The sequence below is a fragment of the Cupressus sempervirens genome, chromosome 10, assembly GCF_028749045.1.
Source record: "Cupressus sempervirens isolate cs-2001-9-10 chromosome 10, ASM2874904v1, whole genome shotgun sequence".
In the NCBI taxonomy this organism is placed as follows: domain Eukaryota; kingdom Viridiplantae; phylum Streptophyta; class Pinopsida; order Cupressales; family Cupressaceae; genus Cupressus; species Cupressus sempervirens.
The window spans coordinates 216,296,109-216,315,862 of record NC_143127.1 but is presented as its reverse complement, the minus strand read 5'-3'; the positions used below and the strand labels follow the sequence as shown (position 1 = coordinate 216,315,862).

General features: G+C 35.2%; 1 protein-coding gene and 1 long non-coding RNA gene across 2 annotated transcripts in view; both read right to left on the bottom strand.

Annotated features, from left to right (window-relative positions):
- Nucleotides 1-17,703, bottom strand: part of LOC149533398 (myosin-3-like) — a 166,088-nt gene extending 148,385 nt beyond the window's left edge. Inside the window, exon 1 of the mRNA XM_089806981.1 lies at nt 16,973-17,703. Within this exon, the coding sequence (XP_089663107.1) occupies nt 16,973-17,566 (594 nt within the window). The 5' untranslated portion in view covers nt 17,567-17,703. The remainder of the gene's footprint in view (nt 1-16,972) is intronic.
- A 260-nt stretch (nt 17,704-17,963) lies between these two features.
- LOC149533397 (uncharacterized) lies at nt 17,964-18,417 on the bottom strand. Its single transcript, XR_016357957.1, has 2 exons — nt 18,276-18,417; nt 17,964-18,121 (listed from the first exon to the last, which is right to left on the bottom strand). It is a non-coding gene; the product is annotated as an uncharacterized LOC149533397 (long non-coding RNA).
- Between the last annotated feature and the right edge of the window lie 1,337 nt (nt 18,418-19,754).

Genomic DNA, 19,754 nt, shown 5'->3' with positions numbered 1-19,754 from the left:
ATTTTCCGATTCCCCATCTACTACAAGATCAAAGGGAGGTACTATTGTTTGTTTAGGGAGTGTTGGTCCCTCTACCTTTTTTAGATACACAAATCAGAGGTGTCTTGCAATTTAACTCCGACAAGCCACGCAACTCTACGACCACACTCTGCAGCGCTCCTATTCCCCAAAGCTAGGCCATGGATTAGATTATTACTGCTTTTTTGTCAACCGTGTCTCATGCTCGAGATGTGGAGTGGTTGCCCAACACTCCTATCCCCTATCACTCCAAATCCATGAGACCCTACAGCAGATTCACCTAACGATGCTACTCCTCCAACAGTACTCAGGGAAGGCCCAAGGCTCCTAGTCACCCTGGACCATACCCTTCTGGACTTCTTCCCATCGAGGAAGGACCCCTAGTCCTCATCTCAATGGTTTTTCTTTTGCTTCCTTGTTTTCTCTTTCCCAGAAACCACTTGGTGCTCTTGTTGTTGGCAGTCTCCTTGGTTGTACGCTTTGGGTCCCTTGGACCCTTTTACTAGTCTCTTGTTGGACAGATAAAAAGTTATCTTATCTTATCATCACAACAAAATCTACCCAGATAAATTTGCAATATTTGTATGTTTCAGACAGTTCTGTTGTGTAGTCTAAATATAACATTAAACAAATGTTAATCATAGAAATCATACTATACAAAATTGCTTGTAATAGAGCTCATAAAAACATCATATGCAAAAGCTATATTATTTTATGTTTTTCTCTATCGAGAATTTTTGTATGGTTTGAACATTATTTGATGATGGCATTTCCAACTTGCTGATTTGGAAATCATCTTAGTACTGAGTGGTCCTAATTGACTATTATACAACACTTCAATGAACAATCCCAAGAAATAGTTAATCATAGAAATCATACTGTACAAAATTGCTTGTAATAGAGCTCATAAAAACACCATATGCGAGCTATACTATTTTTTATGTTTTTCTCTATCAAGAATTTTTGTATGGTTTGAATATTATTTGATGATGGCATTTCCAACTTGCTGATTTGGAAATCATCTTAATAGTGAATGGCCCTAGTTGACTATATTATAAAACTTCATCAACTTTTATTATAATACACTTCAATGAGCAACCACAAGAAACAGTTCCTTGTATCTTCGCTTTGAAAAGATACAACTCATTCTTCTTCTTGATGTCTAGAGACATTTTTTACAAATTGGATTTCCATAGATCAACACTATTTAGATGCTCTATTGTTTTGAGACTTTTTAACTATACACATTGTTTAATAATAATACTCTAATCATCAATGCCCGTTAATGGACATCCTAGGGTTGATCCTATCCACAAGAACGTGATGAGGTAAAATGGATGAAACCTAAGGATGGGTCAAACTTAATTTTGATGGGGCATTGAATGGGAACCCGAGACCTTCCAGGGCAGGATGTATCGCAAGGGATACTAATGGTAATATCATGGCAATTGACTAAAATAAACATGAGGATGGAACTAACAATGAGGCGAAAGTGCAAGCTGCTTTACTTTCAATCCATTAGCTAAAGATATTAAGGTTGATCAACTTCATTTGAAATGTGATTCTCAAATCATCAACAACGCCATTGCAAATGGATGGGCTAATGTGTGGAAGATCAACAAGTTCATCAACATTATTAGGAATAACTAGCAAAGTATAGTAACACGCTATCTAAATTGGCAGTCCATTTGGAGGTTTTGATGACTCAACTTGTGTGAAGTCACAATGGGAAGCGATATTGAAGCCATCAAAAAAGCAAGAAAAGTTGAATCTAATTCTTCACGAGAAAGACTTGAGAATCTCCCATCCAAAATAGGACACAAGTAAGAAGATTCAAAGAAGGACAATAGGGGAAATAATGTTATGTAATGAAAAATCGAGTATAGAACATCAATGCACAAGAGATGAATAAATGAAGCAGAGGTCATGTTTCAAATGTAAAGAACCATGGAATTATAATCATCAGTGCAAAAGAAAACAAGTAAATAAGATAGAAGAAGTGGATAAATAAACACCCCACAAGAGATCAAGGCGTTCTAAGTAAGTATCATGATCCAAGACATTATTAGCGAGTGTCAAATCAGACCAAGGCATTCTTAGTGACTGCCGAGATTCAAGACATTTTTAGTCAATGTCAAACCATATCAAAACATTCTTAGTGAGTGTCAAGATCAAGGGCATTCTTAGTGAGTGTCGAGCACATTCTTAGCACATGTCAAACCAGATCAAAACGTTCTTAGTCAATGTCAAAGTTAGGGGCGTTCTTAGTGAGTACCAAGGACATCCTTAGTGAGTGTTAGGGATTCAACACATTCTTGGTAAGTGTCATGAATCAAGGACATTCTTAGTGAGTGTTAAGATCATGGGTGTTCTTAGTGAGTGCTAAGGACATTCTTAGTGAGTGTCAAGATTAGGGGCGTTCTTAGTGAGTGCTGAGGACATTCTTAGTGAGTGTCAAACCAAATCAAAATGTTCTTAGTGAGTGTCAAGATTAGGGGCGTTCTTAGTGAGTGCTAAGGACATTCTCAGTGAGTGTCGAACCAGATCAAAATGTTCTTAGTGAGTGCTAAGGACATTCTTAGTGAATGTTAGGGATTCAACACGTTCTTAGTGAGTGCCATGAATCAAAGACATTCTCAGTGACTGTCAAAGCCAAATTGAGGCATTCTTAGTGAGTGTCGAGATCTAGGACATTCTTAGTGACTGTCGAAACAAATTAAGACATTCTAAGTGAGTGTCAAGACAAAGGGCGTTCTCAGTGAGTGCCAAGGGACAAGGACACTCGTAGTGAGTGACAAGATTGAGGACATTGTGTGCTCAGCTAGGAGTAAAGCAATATCCAATAGAGGAGAAGTGCTACTACGTTACTCTGGTATTCAATCTAATCAATATTTTTAAATTTTCATTCTTATCAAGTGAAGTCACATGCGGACTCGTTTTTCCTATGTAATTACTTTCAAATACCACAATTTGCCTACGTCAAATTTTTCAAAGAACGATCTTTTTCAATTTGTGGTCAAATATAAAACATTGAAGTTCCAATTTTAAAATGCTTGATCTTCTCTCAAAACTTGGTTGGTTTTATGAGTTGAACGTCTTTGGCTTGTCTTCAGCTCCATCCTACAATTTAAATTTTTGAAAAACATGCTTTTGAGTCAAAATTTATCTTCAATTGATTGAGCCTCGCTTTTTGCATTTTCTTAGGGATTCTTTAACCAAAAACCAAAGAGAAGTTAAATAGTCTTTCCAAAATACATAAAAGAATCAAAGATAATGATTCATTAACCTACAAAAGAAAAAGAGGTTAATGAATCTTTCCAAAGTACGTGTTTTCAAGTGATTCATTAAACTCAATTTAATGTTAGTTTGTAAGAAAAAAAAGATAAAATATATGAGGTTAAGGGAAGTGTTAGAAGAACATAAAATGAGAACATTGCTTAAACAAACAAGTTAAGCAATCATTTCAAAATGTGTGTACTTGAGGAATTCATTAACCATTGAGGAATATAGCTACTTTTTGAAACAAAATTGAAGTAATAGAAAATAACATGCTCGACGAAGTGACAGGTTGTTGGAGAGATGAGGAGCACCAAGAATTGTGGCAGAGATGGCTACTGACAAATTTAGTGTTCAATATATTGAATTTGAAAGTATTGAAAGAAAAGTACAACTTCTTTGGACATTTAGTGTCTCTCTAATTGGCTGCGCTAATACACATACATTGTGGAAACAATAAACCATACACCCAAGATATAGAATCACATATATCACACTTGAAGTGTTTTACAGAATGCCAAATGTTTTAGATTTGTCATGTTTACAAGAGCCATCGTGAGTTATAATACAAAATGTGGTCACCATAAAGGCCTTGATTATAGGGAGAGTTTATTTAGTTTTATAGCTGCACATGCCAAAATATATACATATATAGATTGTGAAATCATTCAAAGGAGCATACAAGATAGATGCCTAATTTCTTCGAGGGAAAATGTTATTTATTCACAGCCATTCCAAAAGAATAATTGCACATGACCTATTTGACAAAATGTCAAAGTCACAACATCTAACAAAAGGTAACAATCACAAGATGTGCGCTCAAGTAAGAAGACTTTAAGGAAAAGAAAATATCATGTATTCTATCATCTTTGGTGAATAGATGGTACTTTATTGCTATCAAACAGTTAGATAGGAGGTATAAAATGAGCATCCCGATCCACATTGCCTTGTGGACGTGAAATCGGGCAATGGGAAAACACAACAACCAAGACCCTTTTTTTAATATTCTGATATCACGGTTCATAGAATAGCATTATTGATCACAGATTTTGCATGAAATAAGTTAGTGAAAACAGTTTTGGTCGTAACCAGCCTCACACAAAATGTAGGATGAAAGCTCGTGACTCATTCAAACGACATAGAAAACGCACATGAATTGTCTAACAAAATGCTCGAAGCTTGAGCTCGTTGGATCAATCAGCTTCACTCACCTATAACCATGTCTTGTGAAATGCTTGTATTTCAATGTCTATGAAATCTACATCTGTGTGCCCAGTTTGCAAAGTGTCAAGTTCACATAGAGAGGTTTGTATTGCACCTCAAAACGATAGCTTAGTTATCAGATCTAGGATAATGAAGATTGCTTCTGGTGTTAAACTTTATAGTTCACAGCCATGCATGTCGAATGTGGAATTAAATATGGCCACAAAGAGTAAGTCAACTCAAATGAAGTGAAATGTTATCACACTACGCAAATGAAATGGATATATTTAAAGGTTTTATAAACTTTAAAATAAATCCCATCAGCATGTGCAAAAGAAACTTCTACAACCTTTTTTATCACGTCCATGCCAAAACATGGGGTTGTGGATATGGCAGTCACTTCTTTTTACCAATGGAGAAATGCATTTGGACAGGAACTTCATAATCACACCTGAAGCCTGAAGTTTCAAAGATGAAGATGTTGGAAAAAGTTATACATGCATTTAGGAATGCAAAGTATTTGAAAGATATGCATTCTCCTCAAATTCAAGAATTATAGAATATGCACAAAGTGATATGGTTAATCATGATTTCAAATATCATAAGCAAATTCAATTGGATGGTGCAGTGTCAGGTTCTGTCGCTTTTTTCCCATAGCCTACGACACCTAAGAGAAAGCTTGGGATAATAGACCTATGGATATGGTTAGTCTAATGGCCAGTATGGCATGGAGAGAATGGTAACTAAGAGAAGCTAACCTTCTATCGGGTGTCTTGAAGAAGTACACAATTCTATCAACGTGATTAAGAGAAGAACAATGTGTGCGAAAAGTGGAAGCATCCACAAGCACACGAAGAGTGTGATAAAATGCCTAACGAACATGCTATCATAGACATGCATGAAGAATGTGCAACCAATGCTAATGCGCTGATTGTTTGATCCAAAAAGCTTTGAAGAAATTCAATCTCATTAACAAACACGAGACAATGAGGATCACAAACGCAAGATAATTTGTGAAACCAAGAAATTTGAATACAATTCTTGCACGTACCATAATACAAACTTCTCAAAATAATGAATGGGTATCATTCGAATAATGAAGGAAAGGTTACTCTTATTGTGCGATATGCGCGATATGAAATCTTCAAAATGTGACATCCATAAAAAGAGTTGATGAAAAGGCCACAAAAAAATTACTAGCCAATACAATTAATAGTAGTTCATACAATGACCCAAAATATGTAATTGCATAAGTGTGGGATGCTACAAAGATAGCATGGAATAATCTTCCTAAAAGAGCTTCAGAACCTCTCAAAAGATCCCTCTAGTTACTTATGATGCAAAGTCACCTTTGAATAAGAAAGGAAAGCTCATAGATTCATATCAGTTCCCAAAAACAACATCCATAAATGAAGTTGTCAACTTGGTGGTCAAAATGTCATGATCAAGTAAAGCTTCATGATGGGATAATTTTTTCATTGCAAAAGGCACGAGAATAGTTTGACAACATGGCACCATTAATAAAACCCACCAAAATTGAAAAAAATCTTCTAAATTTTTATAAACAATGCAAAAGCCAAATGGTATACACACATGAGCTCTTTGATAGAATGCTTAAGTGATAGGGTGTAGAACTTGGAAGTGAACACTACATATGAACCATTTGAGAAACACCTCTGGATGTCAAAAACTAATCTGAAGAGTGGAAGAATTTTGAGCATTGGTGCAGTCTTAATATAACCCTTGGATCCATTATATCTGCATAGAAATTGTGGCACAATAATGCAATTGATTCCTTTATTGCTCAAAGAAAGTGGTCCTTTAAAAGAGACTATCAAGTAGGTGGTACAAAAATACCATCAAATCAAGAAATTCTATGTCCAGTGTGGTCTTGAGAGGATATTGTAATTCAAGCTATGGATTCACAAAAGAGACAGATACCAAATAAATGCAACTAGAACACATCCTTGAAGGTCAAGTTGATCTTATATCTTATTCTAAATAAATAATTCATTAGCTTGGGAAAGACGTATGGTTCTCATGTGTGGATTCGACAAACAAATAATCACGTGCATCAAATATTCGGATGGGGAATAGAAATCACACTACAAGAGTGGTGGATGAATAGGTGTTTCTAGCTAATCAAAGGAATATGGATGGGTGAACAAACTTTGAAATTTCATCTTGTGCATTGTCTACTCAATCAAGTATCTGTAAAAATCAAAGCTCTGCTATGATGGAAGTTTCCTAATGACAACCTCCTTTTGAACTTCCTATGTTAAAAATCTGTAAAGTGACTTTTGTCACTTTTGGTCAAAGGTTAATCAGTTGACTGTTTTTGCGCAAAATTATGAGGTTAATTAACCTCTCAAATGTGTGCAAATTAAAGTTAGTTATTAACCTAGGGACTTAGGTAGTTATTATTGAAAGCCTATAAATACAAGGCATCTTGTAATGTAAAGGGGGGTACTCTTAAAGGGGAAGTGGTGGAGATATTTGTAAAGGAATTTTGGATTCGTACAATGTAATAAAGGGCTTTTGGATTTGTATATTTTCAAAGGATAATGAAGAACGCGTTCATTCGTATGTCTTGAATGTATCTATGAATTGTTATCACTAGCTTCTCATATATTGAGTTAGTAATCTCTTTATGTTGGTGAAATCCAGTACTTCTTCTCTAATCTATGCAACTGATGGGTCAGACTGCGTTCCTTTCTTGGTATCTTGTTCTGAATGTATTAAAATAGCATATCCTTTTGTATATCAGGGTTTTCTATCCTTCTTTTCTCATTATTTTTTTGTGTGCTTGAACCCCTTTGTAATCTGTTTCCTATTGTGAAATACTATTTTTAATTTGTACATCTATCATTGGGGTTTCTTTGTTCATTATATTTTAGTTTTATGTTCTCTCCTTTAAGTACTTTTAGGTTAAAGGTACACAAAAAATCTAAACACCACAATCATACAAGGGAGCTGCCCCTCGGAAATGCAGAGAATGATTGTAATTAGATACTGATCTGGTTGTACTCTATCCAACTGGTGGTTTGATTTTCACTGCTCATAGGACGAACAGGGTCATTCTGAAGAAAGTATTCGCAGTAACAAATCTGGTTACCAACATACTTTAAATCTAGATAAGATCTACCTTTGAGTTGTTCTTAGCATTTTAAAATTGAATATTATAATGAAGTATCCTTAATTTTAAGAAAATTAAATTTTTTAATATATGACAGTTTCTAGCCCCAAGTGAAATTACCATTTCAGGGTGGATGAAATGAATATCAGAGACACCCAACAAAGGTGTGAATTGCTTGAGGACAAGCAATTTTGCGAAGGATGAACTGTCATGTCCTCATTTTCTAAAATAAGAATTAATAATTAATAATATATAAATAAAAATGAACGAATAAACTATAATTAATTATAATAATCAGCTTAACAAAATAATGAAAGATATAAAATATAAATTAATATAATATTAATATAAATCAACATTAGACTAATCAATAATACCATACCAATTATTAATGGAGGCCCTTAAATACATTGTCACGTGAGACATTACAGATATTAGTGGCTGCGGCTAATAAGTGACTTACTACCCATATCGACCATATTTAGTACTATCTAAATCAAATATTAGGACGTAGCAATTTATGAAGAGAAGGCTACAAGCAGATGACTCGGCAAGTTTTGCCATGTCATACAGGGTCAAAGAGATTATCAACACTCTAAATCATGTGTATGGCCCATCCATAGATTTGCATGTGAAGATCAATGGTGACCAAAGTAAAAGGGTATTTTGCCCAAATTGTCAATAAAGATAGCTAGTGACTATATGCAGTGATTAACATTATATGTGGTCAGCAATTGATTATATGCAGCAATATTAAAACTATATGTGGACAGCGATTGATTATATGTAGTGATATTAACATTACATATGGACAGTGATTACGTTATTACCAGAGGCATTAAACATCAATGGTTATCATTTAGAATAATGACTTTCGGAGACAACCACAAGAAGTGTGTTTTGGAAGGATGCAGCCTTAGGAAAGGTCACATGTTTGCAAAGGGCACGACTCTTGATTGGAATACAAGAGTATGTATTTATGGAAGCATCCTTCTCATCGCATAGGGTAAAAAAGGGACAAAAACATATCCAATTCAGCATCATAAGGTTCAACCCTGCACATTAAATATTATGCTCAACAAAACATACAACAGGAATAACATTTAGAAAAAATATCAGAATACATATTATATCTTCCTTTTGACCTTTGGGATATACGGCATTTGGAGCCAACAATCTTCTAGTTGCAAATGCATCAAGCTTGAGCAGAGACAGCACCATCATTATTAGACAGGGCTTTGAGGATCTTTGCATGTGTATGAAGGAAATACTATCACTGAAAGCGGTAACTGTTATACATTCCATTGCATATGTGTAAGGGTCATATAAGATATAGCAAACCTGTCGCTGTAAGCAATTACATCAGATCATTTTGCATATACAACTTGTCTTATCAGTACAACAGGAATCGTATCCTAAATACAACCATCATATTGCCTAGTCAAAACTGCCATTCAGATACAACAGAGACCATATTGTAAATATAGTCATAAGATCAATTCACCTCAGCAGACATATAATTGTATAAATCAGAAATAGCAGTGATTGGTGGTTATTACCCTTGCAATAGCTTATTATAACCTTTAAATTATCTATTCCATAAGTTAACATAGAGATAAAAACTATGATTTGTAAGAAGTCAAGTTAATTGTCCCAAAGTTCTAAGGAAGAAATGGGAGATTACACAAATTGACTGTATATAGACAGGCAGTCCTTTTTGGTGTGCATACAAGGTTGATAGATTTTAGGGGAAAGGGGGAAGTTTTGAATTAGTTGCATGGACAGGAGGGGTAGACTGGAGTGGAAATGGGAAATGTTGTAGTTTTTGTTGCAGACTCTAGAAATGATGTATTTTGAAACTTATACTTTACGGTAATTAATCTAACTAACCGTATTCGCTCAAAAACAACAAAATGCAACATTCGATTCGCTCAGATTCGAAGTCGGTTCGAAGTTGATGCAAATTCATCTGATACCATCCAAATTCCCTGTGAATTCGTGTTTTCGGACCCTGGGTGAATGCGTAGGAATTTTGAGCGAATGTGTTTGACGTCAAGTTTCAACAAAGCCCAAGAGGAATGCGAAGCAAATTTAGGCGAATTTAAGAGCCACGTCATCTTGTAGACTATTCACCTTTGACATTAAAAATTAAAACCCAAAACAACGCATAACACAACCCGTGTTTGGGATTTTCACATTCCACGACTCGCATTTGGCAGCGACAGCAGCAATTTGGGGTTTTCACGTATTGCAACCTGCCAGTCTTTGTTATCAATTGAATCTTACCTGCTAATCTTTGTTATCATATTACAACCGTGCTACTAGTCTGTCCCCGTTGGAAGGAGCTCCTCTCACATTTATTCATTGTTCTCTTCAATTAATAATAGACAATCTTAGTTTCTGTCTGGCAAATCTGTAATTTATCTGAGACCGAGACATATTTCCTTGGGTCAACCGGTATATTACTTTGTTGTTTGGCAAGCTTCCTAAAGAGGCTTATTGTTGTCGTGGGCCTCTACACTGCTACAAGTATGTACTATTCTAATGTTTTGTTCATTTTTTAATTATTTTTTAATTTTTTATTTTATTATAATCATGTAGGCCTGCAAATTTCTGATCACAGTGAACACTACTTAGCAAAGGATTGAATAATCATAACATTATAATTATGATTATTCAATTCTCTGCTATTTTTCAATGTTACTGTTATTTATTAGACTATTTGAAGTGCTTGACATTATCTATAGCGTATAGGTATTAGACAAGTCACTATTACTGTTGTTTGTATTAGTCTTTAGACGATTTGTGTTCACCATTATCTATTTAAAGTGATTGCCTCATCTTCTCATTGTTGTAACTTGTTTTGTTTATTTGTAGATTCTATCATGGCTGCAACCCCCAATTCAAAATTGACAGATGTTCCCCACTTTCGAAACATGTGCAAATGATTCGACCAACGCCGGTGGAGGAGATTATGTGTGGATTTGTAGCCACTACAAGGAGGAATTTAGTAGCTCTTATAGTAGAGTAAAAGCACATTTGTGCTTTATTCCTCAAAAAGGCATCAAATTTTGTACTGAGAAGCCAAGAGTAAATGGATGCTACCAAAAACCTTCCTTCAAAATAACATCGTAAACAAATACATTCAAGAACAGAAGCAAGCAGAGGAAGTTGCTATGAGGGCAAATTCTTCACATCCGTTCGAAAGTGGTAGGCCTCTAAAGAAAGGAAAAACATCATCTATGTCTTCAACTACCACTCCTAGTAAGCCACCTGTAGAGGGCCATCTATTCTTGCATCCTCCTCAACAGCAGGTTGTAAGTAAGAGAGTAGTGGGACCCTTGGAATCATCATTCCAAAATGAAGCTAGAGACATTGCTGATCAAGCCATAGCCAAATGTGTTTATGCAAATGGATTGTGATTTAAAGTTGTTCGCTCACCGTATTGGCAATACATGGTGAGGGCAATTAATGAGGCTCCAAACGGGTTCAAGGGCCCTGGATATGAGAAGGCATGCACCACTTTATTGGTTGATGAGGCGGCTCGTGTAGAGAATGCCATGTTACCCATCAAGGATTCATGAGTCGAAACAGGTGTAACAATAGCATCAAATGGATGGAAAGATGCGAGGAACCGTCCTTTGGTGAATGTTATTGCAATGTCTACAAGAGGTGCAATGTCTCTAAAAGTTGTGGATTGTGAAGGAAAGGTAAAGGATGGTCCTTTCATTCCAAACATTCTCATCAAGCTATCGAGCAAGTTGGCCCTCTGTAATGTCCCTTGTCTGTTAGAGCTATCTCAATTACAAGAAATGTCTTTCTAACCAAACTTGTATACAATTATTTTATTGATAACTATTCATCTTAAATCCACTTTAAATAATTGATGGCCTATTCTTATATGATATAATCTATAATGAGGGTTTTGCAGGGTGACCAATCAGATTTGATATAGTAGCTGAGCTTTCTTCTTAAGTTATATAATTGGTGTTGTCCTTCTCATGTCGTATTCCTCTCTCTATATCCTCTACCACAATGATGTTATTTCTCTCATATAAATTTTATACTATATTACGACCATGGTAGCCTAACCTATTTAAAGCTCAATATTTGCATATATTGTATATATAAGGTTGATGATTATCGAGCAACCTCTAGAACAGTACTAATTGATTATGGTTTCCTTCGCTTGATGTATATGCCTTCACTATATAAATGTTTCTGATTGATTCTGATGTTCTTTCTCCTTAAATGGTTTGTACATCAATACTTAATTTCCATTTTCAATTTTAACTAACGTTCTTCCATTCTCTATATTAATGTGTGTTCTTAAGTTTCCTATTTCAGCTTACATGGAAATGATTGCTATTATAGATGGTGTATTATCCTTAGTCCACGCTGACCTCTTTGAGTTTTATCTCTCCTTTCGCTGTGTCATATTGCTACTTTGTAGTTATTGTATCGCTATTCACTGATATTATATAATCTGTGATCAATGCATATAGACTACTATCTTTACTGTGTTTTATTATGCCAACAGTGATCCTCACATATAGACTATGATGAATATTTGTTAGACTGTAAATTGCTTCCCTGTTCCATTGTTGTGCTCCAAACTTGTTGCTTGGATATTGATCCTTATGCTCCCCCTTCATTGGCTGAATGCTTTGTATACAATGTTTGATAACTTTGATGTACTAAGTCTATCTATCGTATTTCTGTCTAGAGGTAATCACCAATTGATTATTATCAGGATGTAGTTGAGTTTGAGCCCCCCTTCACTTCATTGTTGATAAACAAAGATATATATGTGGTCCTTCATTCAAGGTATTCATCAACTCTAAAGATCTTCCACGGGTTGTTCGCTGTGTACCATAAATTTATGATTTTGCATCATCTTCTTGTTTCATCATTCCCCATTACACCTCTGTATAGGTTGCCACTTGTACCTGTACTCTATTATATCCTTCGACTTCCTCCTGTTGTATAGTGTAGAACCAAAGTGTTCACCGTTAAGAGTGTTCGTATTATATCTATTCAATCACCTACTTTGCAAGTAATAACTTTCAGATAAATACATCTGTATATGTGTTGGTGCCCTGTAGGTATGTTCTTTGCCGCCTTAGCCAGGGAGGGTAATTTGTATTTCGTCTAATCTCCTTTCATCCTCAAATATAGTTATTATCTCCCTCATAGTCCATTTTTATCAATAGTAATCCCAGTTGCTTCCTTGTGTAAGTTATATCCTTATTCGCAGATATATTCCTATATTCCCCCCCTTTGTTGATATTAATAAAACTATATATAATATGGAGATAAAATGGTTGTGACTCTTCGTAGAATCACAATGATTATTATAATATTTATTATTAGTTATCATCATATGTAATTATATGAACATATAATGATGTTGTAACATATAAAGATTTATTTATTTGTGATCTCTTGATTAGCATCTCTATTCAATTATATATTTTATTTATTGATAATACTATTTATGTATAATATATTATTCTATTATTATAATAATTCAAAGATAATCATATAATAGACATTATAGAAGATAACTTAGTTTAATATTATCGATCTATTTATTAAATAAGAATTTGGATACTCTATTCTTATAAGATATTATTAGTATTTATCAATATAATTATTATTTTAATTATAATTACAATTTATTTGTTCATTTATTTATTCCTTATGTTCATTCTATTATTAAAATTGATCTTGGAAATGGGGACATTACACCCTCAAAATGTTGTTCAAGTAATAACCGACAATGCGAAGAATTGTAGGGCTACCGGCTTATTGGTTGAGGAGTAGTATGAACACAGTTTTTGGACACCTTGTGCTATGCACTCACTCAACTTAATGCTGCACAAAATTGGCACCAAGGTTGAGTGGATAAAAAAAATGTATGAAGAGGCACAAGAGATCCAAATGTTTGTCACGAACCACCATATGACGCAAGTCATATTCAGACAATTCTCGAAATTGGAGCTCTTGAAGGTAAGTTGAATTGTTTAAAATTTAAACATGTTTTAGAAATCCAGCAACTTCAGTAAACTTTCTATGTTTTCAAATTTTTTATCATTATTATTTTGATTTTAAAATAGGTTGCTGAGACCCACTTTGCCTCCAACACTATTGTTTTGAGGCGCCTTATCAAGGTTAAAGACGCATTAACCAGAATAGTAACTAGTGCTAATTGGACCGTATAGAGGCAATCTAATAGTGTGAAGGCAGCTGCCATAAGGGGATTGGTACTAAATGAATCTTGGTGGGATCGTGTTGAGTACCTTCTAAAGATCACCAAGCCTATATTGAACATGATCCGATACACTAACATGGATAGGCCTTGCTTGAGTGAGGTATATGATGGCATTGACTCTATGATTGAGGACATTAGAAATATCATAAATGAGAAAGAGCAAGATCCTAAGGAAATGTTCTTCAAGGAGCTACAGGTAATCATGGTAGAGAGATGGAACAAAATTACTACCCCTTTGCATCTGCTTGCCTTTGCATTGAGCCCTAGGTTCTATAGCCAATCGGTTCTCAAGGGGAGTGCAACTAGAATTCCCCCATACAAAGATCCTGAAGTTGCTCAAGGGTACAAGGCAGCCCTTCAAAGACTCTTTCCTAAGCACCTACGGCCTGCAGTGAGGTCTGAATTTATGAGTTTTGCGAACACCGATGATTGCAGTTTTAACGCTCTCGAAGACAAAAACAATGTTGATACTCATAAATGGTGATACTTCCATGGACAAAGATACCAACAATTGCAGCCCATTGCCATCAAAATTTTATCACAGGAAAGTTCTTAAATCTTAAGATTCTAATTTCTAGTTTCTTGTTGGTAAATATTCAAAACTCTAATTTCTAATTTCTTGTTGGTAAATTTGCAAATCTTGATAGGTTGCTAGTTCATCATCATCTGAGAGGAATTGGAGCACATACTCCATTGACTTAATAAAACGCAACCGATTAAACTCCAAAAAAGCAGATAACTTGGTGTTTGTGCATTCAAACTTGAGGCTCACAACTCACAAAGAGAATACATACAAAAAGGGGGAGGCAAAACAATGGGATGTCGAACCAAAAGGCCACCAAGTTGCCACTTTGATGCACTTGCAATTGAAGATGGTGATCCTGAGATGCATAGTACTGATAGAGTTGATCTTGAGACTACAGCTGAGACTACGGTTGAGACTGCTGATGCTAGTGGCACTAATTGTGCTTCTGATCAGCAACCGCCTAATGATGATGAATTATCTGATGATACATTGATATTTGATCACATATGAGTCTATGACTGATTACTGATTAGTAATCTTGACATTGTTGTTTTAAAGTTTTTGAACTGAAAAATTGATATGGTGATATTTTGACATTTTGTCATGCCATTTGAACAAAATCATTAATATATGTGGTAGTTGAATTTGCTAAATTGCTTTAGATTAGCATAGTGGTGTATGAACTGGTTTGCTGCAGCAGATTTATTTTTTTATTTTTTTAAAATTAAATTCTTGTACAGACGAACTTAAACCCAGCCCAAAAAAAATTGATCGAATGTCAAACCCGCATCCGAACCAGAATCTGAACCAGCAACTTAGTAATTAATACAATAAAAATGTTACCAACCAAAACAAAATCTATACTAATCAATAATAACCATTCCTATGAGTAATCATTTCTTCTATGACCATTTTTTTCCTCATAACCATAGGTGACAATCACATGACAAGCAGAACGACAAAGCACACCAGCATCTCTAAGAAATGCTAGTACTCAATAAAATGAAAATACTAAGACGTCATTAAAATGTAAATGGTGGCTATGGTTGAGACTCTCATCATTGTCCTGATGGGCAACTAAATATACTTATCACCCTGCACTCCAACAGTTCCCTATCGATTTCTATAGCTGGAGAAGTTAAACAGAATAATAGACATGATTCATAACCAACAACTTCAAATTCACATCCCTTATTTCTTGTACAGAAATAATTTAGTTTGTAACGTAAAAAAATGTGACTCTTTCACCAGTCATGTCTTCAGAAATGTTAAATAAAGATTGTATAGAAAATTCAATAATTAAAAAGTCATAAATAAGGACAAAATTCAAACTAGCAAACTGACATAAGCAAGCACCCGGAGAAAAAGCAAACGTAAAAATCAACTATATAACGTTGCAAGCTTGTTCTTTGCAGAATATTGATACAGCAGGATAGATTTAATTACAAGGCTTGCACTGCAAAGTCAACTATCCTTAGGGTAACTGAATCTACCAAATTCACGCATAATTGAATCATTAGCACTCTAAATCTAAACCCATATACATAAGAGACTGGAAGGTAAAGTTAAAAAACCTAAGAGAGCACATTATGTTTTTTCTTAAACAGAGACCCCATAAAAAGCATTGTCAAAGGGACTGTTGAATATCAGAAAGAATAGAATGCGGCTGCCATGTAATAGCATTTCCATCACAAAATCCAGGTTACAAGATATATTTTAGTTTATCAACAAGGTTTTAATTATGATCATTGATAACGTATTTCTGGTTTCACTTCTGTCTGAGCCCCAACCTTGATTGCTTAAAAACTTAGAAAATGTTTTAGAGTATCAGAAAGACAGTTAGACTGCGGGCAAAATCATACAAAAATTTAGGTAGAAAGAATATAAAAAGTCAAATTGGTGGGAAAAGCCACTACCATATATAAATAAAGAATAGGGTGAAGTGCTAACGGATTCCTAAACAAAAGCAATGGCATAGTAAATAAAATGGTTCTTTGAAGACTTATACAATCTTTTAAGAAAAGCATTCGTTGACTGATGACTACCAATCTATCACCCACTAACCAGGAGCAAATACAATTGTCTTGCTAAATATCTACCATATCAATATAGAAAAAAAGATAGGGCGAGACCAATAACTAAATGCTGATCCTGCTCTGTGCCTTACAGAGTCCACTCTTCATTTCAGTAACCACTATAAAACACAAAGTACACGAATAATTATAATTAGCTTCATAGTTTTCTCCTTGTTTGCACTACTAGAGGAATAATAAAACTGGCAATGTTAATGCTCAAATAATGCCAGCATCGCCAATTTAACAAATTAGCATGTTCAAGATAAGTTGCTCCTTAATTGCAGTACTAGAGGAATAATAGAATAAGCAATGCTAATGCTCAGATAATGTCAGCACCGCCTATTGAGAAGATTAGCATGTTCAAGATCGGTTACACCCCTTGTTTGCAGTACTAGGTAGAGGAAGTATAAAAAAAACAATGCTAATGCTCAAGAGTAATTGCAAGATGGGTTTCCAGATCAAACCTTAGTCAAAGCACATAAATTGGCATCGTCCCTGCTGGCGCATTCTGGCCGTGCAGAAACACTAAAAGGACGAAAATCTGGACCATTGCTTTCATGGTTCGAATCAATTACTTCATAAGGTGAATCTATATTACTGTAGTACAGAAGATCGTTTAGCTCAGATTCCTGAATACAACTCTCTGATCCAATCCTCATATCTGCATAGGCAAAACCATTGAACTTCTCGTCCCTTTTGGAAACTTTCAAGAATATTTTTTCGTCTCCGATTTCGCTATCCCTGCGAAAACCCGCCTCTGTCCTGCTAGATGACAATTGAACAGGCACAGATTTGCTTTCCACCGCTTTCAATGGAACCCTAGTCTCGTCCATTTTCAGACCAGCCTCACCGTGAGAAGAAGGGTCGGAACTACGACCGACAGACGGCGATGAAGACCTCCTCATTCTGACATTAGAAGGGAGTCGAGCTTTAGACGTCGGTCTAGAAGGCAAAGCCGGAGGAATATCCTTAGGCTTTTCTTCTTGCTTCTTCAAAGACTCCAACATTTGTTCCATTGTGCTACGAGTAGCCGAAGTCGCCATGCTTGTGGACAGCATTTTCCTAAGTATTAAATCCTTAGGAGCTCTGAAGAGCCTCTAAAGCATAAAATTGCCTTGCCGAAAAACTTTACAGGCTTTGGCTAATAAATACTCTCAGCCAAACATTAGACCCTGAGAAGAACTAAGATGCTCTAAATCTTCAAAACTTATGAATAGTTCCCGTGCTAGAAATTTGACCCTGAAACCTTTAAAATGGACTGTCCGGCCTCGACAACGAATCTCAAAGACTCCTAAGATGTCACTCTTCTTCGAAAAAGAAAATCCCCTGAGATAAAACTCATACCCTTCAAAGCTAAAAAGCTCATTAATTCTCAAAAACTACAATGCACGCCGTAAATATATTCGTCCCTCCTAAAGCAGACATGCGCTTTAGACATTCCACGCGAATCGCTCATTTTCCTCTTGACAAATCCAGCTAAACCTTCACAGATTTCAAGCATTTTGGAGCACGACTCAGAAAGCTTTTCGAGCTCGAGATCGAAGCTCTAAACTGACATTTTCAAAGCCACGTGTATCCAATTTCAGAGCAATCTTCTCGATACTTTGACGGCGCTGCATTCAGAACATGATACAAATCACATCTTCTTGAAAAAAGCATATTTATTGTATCTTAAAACCCTCGGCCGATGAAAAAACTGAAAAAATCTCTACAGAGACTCTATTTGCGTAGAGAAAATGGCCAATCCGAGTAAAAATTTAACTAAACCTCGATATCCGCCGCAGTCAGTGCAGGCACTCAAAAGAAGTTTGAAATGTTGATATCTAAATCGTGTGTAGCGCAAAAAAGTGCGAGGAATTTGTGGATTTTGGGTCGACAATCCCAGAAAGCTGTCGACACAAGTTGTAGCGCGCCTATCTTAGTATTTCACTTGTTTGTTGGTAATACAACGTCGTTAGTTTAAAAACTTATGATTAAAAAAAAACATATGTAATTCGTTAAAGCCACAGCCTTTCTTTACACGTTTACTGCTTTCTCAGTGTGCTGTCAGTAAAGCTAACGGGAATATTTTAAATATAGAAAAATAATATTAAAGATAATGAACTACGTGTCTACGCCACACATGGCTGCCTTATCGGAGAGTTAGTTTTCGCAAGGCGTAACGACCGTGATTTTTTTTTCAAATTATAAACTATCAAAATAAGTTGATGTGGAGGTCCAAAACGTGGCACTCCATAATTTCTTTGCTTTTTATTTTTATTTTTAGCCTCTTGGCAGTCTTAAACTGCCCTTCGTTATTCTATTATTTTACCAAGTCAAATACAAAAGAAAGAAGAAATCAGTCAATTTTGAAATATAATAAGAGTTATATGGTGAGGAGGTTTATATATTTAGTAAAGATAAAATATTCTTAAACAATAATTACCTATTTTTATTGAGTAGAATAATAGAGTTGTTAAAAAAGGGTTGTCTACTTTTCTTTTAGCCCACATGGTACTAAAGGTCTAGAGGAAGTGTCGCATTAGTCATCAATCCAATTAAAAAGTTAATGTGACACAATGCAGTTTATATGGGATGTTATATGTGATTCTTGCAATCTTTAAAAAAAGATAGAGTTGATAAAATAAATTCAAATGTTAATTTGGATGGTTTCAAAGTAAGTCAAGGTAGTATAGCTTTTAGATGAACAATGTGGCTAATCACATTGTATTTGGTTTATATGGGTGATTTGATAGTTGAAGTTGTAGTTGGAATCTAGCTCATAACTATTATGTTATTATTTTATAAATCGAGGCATTTAATGCAATGGCTTCTAGCTATGATTGTGTATGTATTTTTACCATCGACATTTGGGATCACGCTCTATGATCCATAATCAAGATGTGAGAGTGTGTAGGAGATGTAAAATTACAATATAACTTTGTGTGAGAGTTGTGATGACATGTTAAGAAGTTGAAAGGAAATTGTGAGATTCACCTTCCACTTCCCGCTTGCATTGATATTATCCATTTTCCAATATACCTGGTAACATTGTCCCATGATTCGAATTTATAGAACTCTCTTTTTGAAAAAATAATGATAGACCATTCATCTCTTGTGAGGTGGCACCTAATTTTGATAGTATGTAAAACATTTCTTGCATCACTTTGTATTCAAATAGGAGTCCTTGTTGGACTAACAACTAACATGTTGGTCTAACCGCCAATGTTCCTCTTCAGGATTCACGATGTGGCTTAATCACCTCTT